At 29.7% G+C, this 12,265-nt stretch overlaps 2 protein-coding genes across 2 annotated transcripts in view; one reads left to right on the top strand and one right to left on the bottom strand.

The window, feature by feature from the left end:
- LOC111678996 (ABC transporter G family member 21) overlaps positions 1-3,192 on the top strand; it is a 3,560-nt gene extending 368 nt beyond the window's left edge. The window contains exons 2-5 of the mRNA XM_046954915.1: positions 1,035-1,707; positions 1,773-1,929; positions 2,141-2,407; positions 2,470-3,192. Of these exons, the coding sequence (XP_046810871.1) occupies positions 1,035-1,707; positions 1,773-1,929; positions 2,141-2,407; positions 2,470-2,662 (1,290 nt within the window). The 3' untranslated portion in view covers positions 2,663-3,192. The remainder of the gene's footprint in view (positions 1-1,034; positions 1,708-1,772; positions 1,930-2,140; positions 2,408-2,469) is intronic.
- Positions 3,193-3,767: 575 nt separating this feature from the next.
- LOC111679006 (facilitated trehalose transporter Tret1-like) overlaps positions 3,768-12,265 on the bottom strand; it is a 9,498-nt gene continuing 1,000 nt past the window's right edge. Inside the window, exons 4-6 of the mRNA XM_023440486.2 lie at positions 6,808-7,136; positions 6,214-6,626; positions 3,768-4,037 (exon numbers count right to left, since the gene is read on the bottom strand). Of these exons, the coding sequence (XP_023296254.1) occupies positions 3,837-4,037; positions 6,214-6,626; positions 6,808-7,136 (943 nt within the window). The 3' untranslated portion in view covers positions 3,768-3,836. The remainder of the gene's footprint in view (positions 4,038-6,213; positions 6,627-6,807; positions 7,137-12,265) is intronic.

Genomic DNA, 12,265 nt, shown 5'->3' with positions numbered 1-12,265 from the left:
TGTTGCATTGTCTACTCTATAGTACGAATGAAGTCACAATTTTTCTGTTCGATAGTACGAATAACGCATTTTTATGGGAATTTCGGTTTTATTTCCGTATGAATGAAGTTTTTATTATGTTTTTATTTTATGATTTCGGTACCACTCACCTTTAGCTCAGTAATTTTGAAATTTTTTGTATTTATTACAAATGTATTGTATTTTTAAAAGTCCTATACACACAATTTACTGCATGTATATTTACAAATCAACAATTATTTAGTGAAATTAATTTATTTTCTTGTAATTTCGATGACCAAAGAGAATGATATCGCCAATGAGAACAATATTGAAGCCTCATAAGCGCTGTTATTGAAAAGGCCGTAGGAATCATTTTACAAAGTAATAAACATCAATGTTTAATTATGGATTTTCTAATAAGTAAAATGTTATTTATATATGTATGAACTGTCAATTTTGAAAGTAGTATGACTCCACATTTAAATGGGTTTAATCATTACTTTATGTGATCCTTTAACTATTCCAAGTTTTTAAGAGAAAATTTCAAATTAGAGAATTGTTTTTGAAAGTATATTCCATGTTTTATACATTTTAGAACAGATATGTACATGCAAATTGTCTTTGACACACATATTTTTAAAAAACATTAAAATTTAAAACTTTCTATATCTCATTTCAACCATTGGACTCACGATACTTTCATTAACAATTCGTATACGTAAATATGTCCCTTTTATGCCTGTTTATGTACAAGAAATTTGAAATAATACATATTTATTATATTTTGTTTCGTTATGTAATTTTTCATGAAAAATAAAACAAAAATAAATAAAATCCTATATTTTATATGTAATATTTGAATTTAAACATACAAAATGTGTTATTCAATAATACGAATTTTTCGGTACTGCGAAAGGGCCTGACACTATATAATTCGTACTAGTGGACGTCTACTGTATGTGATCGTGGATGGTCGCCGTGTCACTCTGCCTAACTGTCCACCTTGGAAACCATAAAAGAAGCTAACAATACAGTTTTCTATTTTAATCAGAAATATTCTTTACACAAACCTAATCTTTATTTTATTTTTAGTCGAACAATTGAAATCTAACCCCGATATCCGCGAAAAATTATTTGTGGCCGCAAAAGAATCTCACGGCAACTTTCTAAATAGAAATTGTATTATACAAAGTGGTTTCATAAATGTTCACGTGAATACAAATCCAAAGAATCATCATTCAATTGCTCCCATTGATGTCAACAACAAACATTCGTCACAACATGATGCTCTGATCACCGATATACTCAGTAATTATTACAAAGACGATCATCATGATATTCAACACCAGCATCATCATGAAGACCTTAATGGTGTCGAGGAGGCAACTCAACAACTATGGAATGGCGGCGACTCGCAATCTAACTTTAGCTCTGCATCAAGCTATTGCCGCAATATAGATTGGCTTGACTATCCCACAAGATTTTACACACAATTTCATGTGCTGTCAAGTCGAAATTTTAAAGAAGCTAAATCTCGTATGTTATCCAAACTGAATTGGTTTCAAACCGTAGGCTTGGCACTGATGGCCGGTGCAATATGGTTTGATATTCCTCGTACCGAAGAGTATTTGCACGATCTACAGGGTTGGATGTTTTTTTCTCAAACCTACTGGATGTTGTTTGCATTGTTTGGCGCTCTTAATTCGTGTAAGTTTGTACTGAAAAGAAAATAGCAAACAGATCTAATTTTCTTTCGACTTTCATTCCTAAAGTTCCATCCGAACGTGAAGTGATTAATAAGGAAAGACGTTCAGGGTCGTATAGATTGTCAGCTTATTATCTGGCAAAAATGTTTGGAGAATTACCGTTAGTTATAACATTGCCAACCGTTTATCTCATGATATCGTATCCGATGTTGGGCTGTGTTAGGTAAGATCGTTTAATATAGATTATTTTTTGCTTTTTATTAAACATTCCTTTATTTTTTATGCAACATTTTTAAATATATATATTTACTGTAAAATCATCTGAATGCATTTCAGATGATTAGCGGTCAAAACAAGCACAACATTTCCAAAATTTCTATCCAAAACAAACAAAAAAAAAAAATAATTTTTAAAATCATTGCTCCTATTTTCAGTTTTAAATTATTTTTCTTAATGTTAATATTTTTACTGTTGAATACAATGGTGGCTCAAAGTGTGGGATTTTTCATTGGCGCCTGTTGCATGGATATGAATGTTAGTATAACGCTGAGTGCACTTTATACACTTGCCACACAATTGTTTGGAGGTTATTTATCCACACGTATTCCCGACTTTTTAAGCTGGATACGTTACACCTCCATGATACACTACGCATATCAGAATATGCAAATATTGGAATTTAGTGAAGGTCCACCAATAGAGTAAGTGCCACAACTTATAACTTGTCCATGTATTACAACTGATTCCTTACATTAACATGTAGATGCAGCCAACCGAGTAGTTATGAAGTCTGCAAGAGCAATAACACAAAGTACATTCCCTATGAGGAAATTCTCAAAGCCCAGAATTCATCCTCTCCGCTTTGGTTGAACACTCTAGTATTAATGATGTTCTTTCTGGTATTTAGATGTTTCGGTTATGCGGTTCTCCGATATATACGCTGCCCCAAGACGTGATAATAACATTAGATTAATTGATAGTTTAACTGTATTAATGCAACAAGCCACAAATTACATCTTGTTGCCACAAATTACATTATGTGTGTGACAGTAACGTAGTCATAATAATTATTACCATTTAGAATATAATTATACACAATCACATTATTTATGCAAATATTCGTACAAAAAGAGTGAATCCTAAAAATAATGTAGTATCATAAGAAATTCATGCTAAAAACTACAAATAAAAAATTTAATTTTAAGTAAACTTTTCAATTTTTTAAAGTGTTAATCTATAAAGCAAAAAAAAAAAAACGATGAGCAACAATTTTCTTAATAATTTTTAATGCTATTTGAAATTAATAAATATGTATTATCTATAATGTTTCCTCTACCATAAGTGAGTGTTATTATTATTTTAATGTATATATTTTAAATGTCATTATTAATTATTTTTCAAATTCATATGTATGTAGGTATTTTATTTGTTTTTAATTATTTGTACCAACATTTAAATATAAGCACCATACATGCCTAAATGTTTATAAATTACAATAAATGAATTATCTTTTTTACAAATTGTTCAAATGTTGTTCATGTTAAATGATTTTTTATCAGTGTTTATAAAAAACCGACATTTAACTATAAAGGGGGTTTGCGTAGACTGACATCGTTTGATAGGATCAGTAGGTAAAAAGTTACACTTAGTTACGGCTGATTGAGCTGAAATGTTATGTCTGGACTACTATCCAATAGTACTAACATTGATGCAAATTTTATCCAAATAATTTTTTTGAGTTGAATAATTTGACACGAATTGGAACAAGGTCTCGGCTTATTTGATGGATTCGCACTTCGGTCTACCGGTTACGTCTCTAGGTGCTGTTGCCGACTCAACAGAGGTCATCCCATCTCCGTGGTTTAAACCGAATTTATGTTTTTGCATCTCAGAAATTAAACAACGAGGCAGCAATGATCAGAGTATCGAGAATTCCTATACGTAAATTGCCACCTGCGTGTTAGAAGCACAATGGGGCGGTGGTAAGTAGTCACATATTTAATTAAAATTGGAGACGAAAAATCAAACATGATTTAACATGAACTATCCTAATTATGTTTAATTAAAAAACTTGTATAATTGTAGTTACATAGTTAATATATATTTAATCATTGTCACAAAATATGTATGCTAATCGCAATCCATAGATTTGCCCTTAGTTTCAACTAGAAATACGAACAGATAAATAAAACTTAAACCGCAGACTGTGGAACAGGACCACATAGTTATAGAAATACCAAAGGAATCCATGAACAATGGAAATATTTTAAGCATAGCAAATACCAGAAAACTTAATGTAGTCATTGAGACAGATGCAGCAATCGGACGAATCTGAAAAATAAAATAATTTTATAATATAATTTTTTTTATTCAAAAGGATCATTTGCACATTAGAGGTAGAACTTTAAGGCCGGTCCTATTAATATCGTAGTGATACGTTCACATATATCAAATATATGACATAGCTACTAATTTTAGCGAATAACTACTGCTTGATTTAAACCCACGATCGGTAACTCCTATATACAGTCCTTTTTTCCGTTATTAAATTTACACAGACTACTCACACGCATAGCAAACACAATTCAGACTCACAGCTTAATTACAATTGGAACCGCTGTCAACAAATAATACAAAAAGAGCGAGCGACGAATTAAAATTATGCGACAGACCACATTTATTGATATTTATAAGAAAAAATCAAAGCAAAATTATGTTTTGTTTAAAATTAATTTTTATGAAATAAAAAGAAATGATGAAAAAATTATTCTGAATAAAATACGGGAACAGACATATTATTTTTCTTGTTTTATTTATTTCATTTAATATTTTCCATTAATAATAACACATGCCGAATAATGCGCATTAATCTTAAGATCAATCTCAACCACGATGCCGCAAACCACAAGACGATATTTAGCTTTCCATACAAAATGTATGAAATTTCATTATCGGTTGTGCGATTGTGGTTCCAATTGCTGCCATTTGAGCTGTAGATGAAGAAGGTTGTGTCGTCGCTCGGTTCTTGCTTTTGCAATGAATATGAACGAAAATATATTAATGAAGAGATGGATAATACAATAATTAGTCCTTTTTAAGCATAAACACTACATTTTTAGTAGTTTTAAGAACTATTAACATTTTGAAGTGTTCTTTCAACATAAGTTGCAATTACATTAATTTACCAAAATATATATGTAATTCTGTTAAATCTATTCCTTTAATAGGTTTATGTATATTTAATTAAAAGTATAGTTAATAAGCTCAAATTTTAATTATATTATATTTTATTATATTATATTAGTTTTGTTTTAGGTAGAATCAGTAGGGAGAGTTCTCAATTCTCTCGCCTTGTTAACTCAAAAGAAAATAACTAAAAAGAGAGAAACTTTAAAATCTTCAAATGAAAAGGCACGAAAAATACCATAACATGATTTTTGGACGGCAACGCAAATAGCATTCCACACTTCTGTATCCTGTTCTTGATTTTTATTGGTTTTTTAATCAATTTATACAATTTTATTTTCTTCACAACAAAAATTTCAATATTTTTTTAAAGTTTTTTTATTAATATTTTTTAAGTTTCTTTTTTGTGACAACTCAAGTCATGTAAAATTGAGAACGTACTTCTCTACTGATTCTACCTTAAGGTCCAACTATAATGTGAATAAGCAAGCTTAAAGGCCTAACTATAATATGATTACATAAACTGAAGTCAGCTTAAGCAACTGTGCGAACACATAAAAAACGTATGTGACAAACTATAATGTACTTAAGAGAGTTTTTTTTAAGTTTCGCCAAATTTTATTTGTTTAAGCAATGAGCGATACTGACAGAACATTCAGTGCTAAATCAATTGTTTGTACATATGTGACAAACTATAATGTACTTAAGAGAGTCTCGTAAAATTTTATTTGCTTAAGCAAAGAGCGATACTGAAAGCACATTCAGTACGAAATTAATTGTTTGTTTATTGTACACAAAGAAAATAAAAGAAAAAATTAAAATTGTCAAGAAAATTAATTTTTTTCAATAAAATATTAATTGAAATATGTATTTTTTATTACGTGTGGCACATAAATGAGCAAATGGAGCTAAAGTGTTTTGAATGCACGTAAGTACATTATAGCCACATAAAAGATTCCTAGGATTTTTTTAAGCATATGAGAGACTTTTCGTTCTATTTTATCATTAACTTAAGCTTGCTTATTTATATTATAGTTGGGCCTTTAATAATATCTCTTAATTTCAGTTTTCCATACATTCATATTTGTAAAGATGAGATAACAATAATATCTCATTTCTTGTTTTTTGATCTTTCACTTATACAAGGCAAAATGTGGTAGTATATGTCTGTCGATCGAAGGTGTAAACCATAAATAAAACGTTACTTTTAACGTTCAACTATGTGTAAAAAGTATTATGGGAAAGTATACTTTCTACGCAGTTATCTGGCCAATTTTTGATTACACCCCTAAAGTACATGTAGATTGCTTATTATTAATACCTTTACAGGAAAAATCTCCACGAGAATAACAAATGTTAGTGCAATCATCCCCATATTACCGACAAATACAACGAATCCCATAAGAACAAGCGGTACAAACGAATATCCAGATAAATCGGCAATGCGTGAAAAATGTGTATACGCTCCGAATATGGCCAATCCTACAGTCATACCTCCAGTTGACCAAAGCATTAATATTTTACGTCCATATGTATCTACTAATAAAGTAGCAGCGTATGTTCCGGCAATTTGTAAAGTTCCCATAATGATAGTACTAGTATTGGGATCCATTGCAGAACCAGAATCGGCAAAAATATTCGACATGTAATTTACAAAAGCAAAAATTCCACTAAATTGATTCACAAATAGTAAGACGGCGGCGGTGATAATTGATTTAACGGCTGGTTTTGTTACTGTATTTTTTTATTAGAAAAAAAATTATAATCACAATTATTATACTTAGGTTAAAACCAAAATACGACATGAATTTTAATAAAAGTAAATAAAATGCGAATATCGGTCTTTTTCACCCAAGGCAATTTTCATCAATGTGAACGTACTTTTTTGATAAATTGTATATAGGTGTGTACTTACAAAAATCTCGATACGATAAAGATGTCTCTTGATTATTTTTGTCAATGTTTGATTTAAAATTGTCAAAAGTATTGTCACTCTGGGGCTTATGGTCACTGCTACAATTTCTATAAAATCTAAATGACTTTTCAGCATCATTATAGTTTTTTTTATGTAATAGATGTTGCGGCGTTTCTGGAAAGAAATATGAACCAACTAAGTAAATAATTGGCAAAGATATCGTCAAAAATGGTATTAGATGATAATCTAAATAAGAGGACAAGATAAAACCAGTTAAAATTCCAAAATTGACTGACAACATAAGCATTGTTGACAGAGTTCCCCGGATGCTGAAAAGGAAACAATAAAAAACATTTTGTTTTTAATAATGATTATATTGATAAGATCTATACTACATATATTATACCAAATCCAGAAAGTACTATTTAAAGAATAAAAAAGTACTAAGAAGAAATTGAACAGATTTTCAAGAATTTTTATATACATATATATTTTTTGGACCAGCACTCAAAGAATGACCCCTATTTATGCGAAGCATTGTGTTGGAACTAGGAAAATAGGTTTTGGGATGGAGAATAGAGGAAGTAGTGTTTGTGGACATTTATTTAAAAGCCTCTTATATCGAAAGTGGCAGGAATACTTCTGCAGGAAGTTTATTCTACATACGAAGAGTGCTGCTGAAGAAGGAATTTTCCCTGTGATGTTCTGGCCAATCTACCACAAATAGATGTGTTCTAGAAGAAAGACCTATGTTACAAAAGAACAATCTTACACCGTTTTAAAAAACCAAGACATTGGAATGCTTCTTTCGACTCTAGAAAAATGTGTTTATTCCTTCGAACATCGCACTGTATTTTCATGCCCAGGAAATAAGGAGTTTCCGATTTCTTTACATTTACACCACCCATCTGTATAGATGGAACAACATTATCTGCCAAGCGTTTATTTTTTAAGAAACAAAATTGAGACTTGTGGGCGTTAAAATCGACTCTGTGATTAAGCGATTCATTCATATAGCGCCTTATTGCCCCAATCTCTAAAGGGCTAGGCCTATAATTGAATGTATAAGAATGACAGATATTGTTGTCATCCACAAAATATTAGATAGAGTTAGAAGTTTGACATAGAAGATAGGAAATAGGATAGGGAAGAGAACGGAGCCTTGCGGTACCCATTAATTGAATTTGAAGGAAATTTGCCGGCATTCTACACAATGCTTAAAAGATTAGCATTCTCGCTAGCGTTGAAGAGCACTACTTCAATAATAGTGCCGGTAAGCCATCTGGTCCAGGAGACTTAATTATGTTGAAATTCAAATCCAAAAGTGTATAGTGATACCCTTTCGAGCTCGAGCAGTGGTTGATCGCTTACTGGCTAGCAAGAATTGCTAACGAATAATTCAGCTAAATGGTTAGCTTTATCAACCGGCTCAGTTAATGTTCGGTCGTCTTTGAAAACCGTCGGAATTGAAAAGGTTTTGCTTTTCCTAGGAGCAGTAAGAACCTAAGCGCGAAAGCGCTGCTCTTGTAGGTTTTTTTTTGTCGTTTTAGCACTCTGGCACACGAAGACCACGCCTTTGGGGTCAGATTATCAGTTTTGACGTTTTTATTATTACGATAAATTCTGAAATCTGGATCTGATTGGATTTTTGTACTTCTGATTAAATCAAGACTTTTGTCCAGGTCTAATCGACGATCTTTTTGATGGTATGAATGTTTTCATTCCCAGCATAATTATTTTTATAACCGTTCATTATTCAGGAAGAGCAACGAAATTTAATATGGTAGCATCCTTTCCCGCGTTTTAACTTCTGTGAAGAAACTCCAAGTGCAAATAGTGTGTTCAGATTTTGAATTAGAACTGATAAATTCGGTATCATTCGTGCCACAACTTTATTGCAAACATAAATAGAAATAACCCGATGGAAGTTAAAAGCGATAGAAGGTGATACCCGAAAGATATAAGGATATATATATATCAGAATTTTTAGATACCTGTGTTTCACATAAAGCGAAAAAATTCGGTTGGTGAAATCAAACGTAAGCATACACAAAGAAATAAATCGCTTTCAACCCGGGTATGCTGCAGAAGTCGTTGCGAAAGCGAACCGCATTTACGATGTAAGAAAAGTTTCAAAATTATTTTAACACTGCATTTGATTAACAATTTATTTAATCCGATCTAGTACGGATAAACCATACAACTGATATACAAATGGCGATACCAAATATTTTTAATAGTAAACGTATTTTACTTATATATTAAACATTATATGCATAAGCGTGTAAAATTCTACCATTTAATGATTATTTGATAGTTTAAATGATTCTAAAGAAATATATTTACATAATTATCATTTTTTATCTGTTGTAAAAATAAATATTTTTCAGAGAATCATTCTCAAATTTATAATTGTCATAAACATATAAATGTTTTCAGTAACTAAAATATTGATGAAGTTCATAAAAATAACAATTGTTTGGTTATGACAACAAATTATTGTTACAAAAAACATAGAATAGTTTCCTAACCATGCCAAACATCTTTCTTTTGCGTGTATACTTCCAAAAATTGTAAAATGTTGGACTCTAAAATATTTTTGTAGTTCTTAACAAATTTTATGATCAATCCATGAAATTGTAAGAGATATATTTTGGAACGATTAATCCTTCAACGAAATAAACAAAAATAATGTTATAATTATATTGTTATAATTTAGGAAGCAATAAAATTCTCTTATGATCAATACATTTTCCACCAAAGTCTAAAACGGTCAATCTATTTTTTACATTTTCTGCAAATAATCGACATTTTAATGGACCGCGAGTTGAAATAAGACAAGACATATATAACTTACAAGATCCTTTTTTTACCCTTCACCTTCGTGAGAAGGGTATATATAAGTTTGTCATTCCGTTTGTAATTTCTATAATATAATTTTCCGACACTATAAGTATATATTCCATTGTATCGCAATGTAATTCAACAAAACTAACTGTTATTTAAAAATATAACCTTTTCCCAAATTTATAATAAAATGGTGTTTGTAATGTTCATTAAATTTTGCATTGGTAGCAGACTTAAGCTTTTTAAATATTGGGGTTTTCTATTTAAAATATGAGAGAACTTATTTTAAAAATATTTGGTGGAGGGTTTTGAAGATTCTGCACAGGCAAGAATATAGCAACCTTACTTGTTAAATAAAAGTTAAGTAAACCTAACCTTAATTTTAAATAATAATAAGTTAATTAGGTTGTATTTTGAAATAAAATTTGAAATTAAGTTAACGTTAAATTTGATAAATTAAGTAAAATGTAAGTTTAAGCAATGAAAGTAGAAAATGAAATTTAAGATATAATTAGGTTAAAGATAAATTTATTAGATAATTAGTATATATATATATATATATATATATATATATATATTGGGAATTTGACTTACATATAATCTTAATGTTATTGCTTTTGGTTTATAAAGAAGTTTCGTTATCTTTCCGTATAATTTTTACCTCTTTTTATAGATTTTTTTTTTAAATTCGTTATATCGAGTAAAAAATTTACTCATTCATTCGTAATATAAGGTACTCAATGGAAACAATTTTCCCGTCCGTTTAATCGCGAATTCGCTAAACTGAGTATTCGTTAAATCGGGAAACCAGTGTATTTGGTATTGGTATTATACTTTTATAATAATTTCGGCTTAGTGTCATTTTCTGATCATATCTAATTCAATAAAATGTACAAACAAAATGACAAAACTTTAAATAAAGTACTTATGTATCTGATTATATGTAACTTAAAGCCGATTTCACATACGACAAGGGATAAACGAAGAAAACTATAAACATAAATATATAAATAAGAAATAATCGGACGTCTGGTACTTTTTTGAAATTCGAGTCTTTTTATGAAATGTATCTTTTAAACCTTTAAACACAGTCAAATTTATCACCTTCGTAACTTTTTGAAAGATTGCAAAAAGATGCTATTAAAAAATTTTAGGGGCAAAAATCGTACTTATTCAATAGTATTCTGCGTCTGTCCTGTTCACACGTTTTTTGCGCTGTCCGCAATTAAATAAATAGAAGCTTAAAACAAAACCACCGATAGAATGCAAAAACAATAATAACAGCAATATGATGTTGATGTGATATTGATGTTATTTATTATATTGACTAGCATACCCTGGGTGCTTCGCTACCCTTTGTTTACTTTTATAGAAAATTAAAATTGATTAAACATTTTTTAATGTTTCAGTTTTATACGTTCAATATCACGTTCGCATTCAGTAAGAAGCTTTTATTTTTAGTTTCATTCATTTAGCTTCCACACAAAAAGTACCACCGGAAAAACGAAAAGGTACAATAATCTCTCTCAATAAATTCTCATTTAATAAGGACCGTTTGTTCCGGTTAACCATTATAAAGAATCTAAAAGGTACTATTTGAAAAATAGAAAAGTAGCAAATAGTTCCCACTTACAGAATATTATTCAGTCAAGACCGTGTATGTTAAAATTAATGTTCCTAGGTTGAATAATTTAGAAAATTAAAAAAGTACAATTTATGAGATAAAAAGTACTAAAAAGTTGTCTCTTAAAGAATCTTATTCAATGAGGACCGTGTATGTTTAATAATCATGTGTTTTGAGTTCATATTAAAGAACATACATAGAGTATCATTTGAAGGAGGAAATAGTACCAAAAGTGGAATAAATTTTACCTAAGTGGAAAGTAGGTACTAATAAAAAGGGTACAATGTTTCCCTTTTCGCTTAGAAATATAATTTTTCGAGAATTAAGTTTACAAAATGTTCCGTATTTAAATCTATATATAACATATAAAACTCAAACGATTCAAATATGTATTAATTTGTTCGAGAAAAATTGTGTTTTCAAAAAGGTACCAAACAATTTACTCGAATTTGGTCCTATATAGGCCTTAGTACTCGAATTCCAAAATAATATACCAATAGCTTATTTTGTGTGAGTAAATAAACTACTTTTTTGAAATTTTATAAAAATTGGCTCAATGAGTTTGAATAAAATAATATTATTATAGAGTTAGTCCGTAATTTAATAAGAATAATTCAATAAATTTAATAAGAATAATTCAATAAACCGAAAAAAGTTTTCTTTATGTGCTAAGTACCATAAATACAGTTTTCTCCCTTTTACACCCTAAAAGGACTGAATTTTAAAAAAGTACGAAACAGGTGTCTCATAATTTTGGGAGATGTATCCAAAATATTTATAAAAATTTGATTATGTTAATTAGTTCAAAAGTTATAAAGGACCAAAAAAGGTACCAAAATCACTTTTGTTACACATTTTTACCCCTTAAAATTACAAATTTAAAAAAAGTGTCAGACACCCATCTGCTCATTTTAAGAGTAGATACAGGTGCATTTAAAATTTTCACTAATATTGTGTAATATACTTAATTAAGAAAACCTGTTTTAC

Source organism: Lucilia cuprina, chromosome 2 (assembly GCF_022045245.1).
Source record: "Lucilia cuprina isolate Lc7/37 chromosome 2, ASM2204524v1, whole genome shotgun sequence".
Taxonomy (NCBI): Eukaryota; Metazoa; Arthropoda; class Insecta; order Diptera; family Calliphoridae; genus Lucilia; species Lucilia cuprina.
The sequence above is the reverse complement of the archived record's forward strand: the minus strand, read 5'-3'. Positions and strand labels throughout refer to the sequence as shown.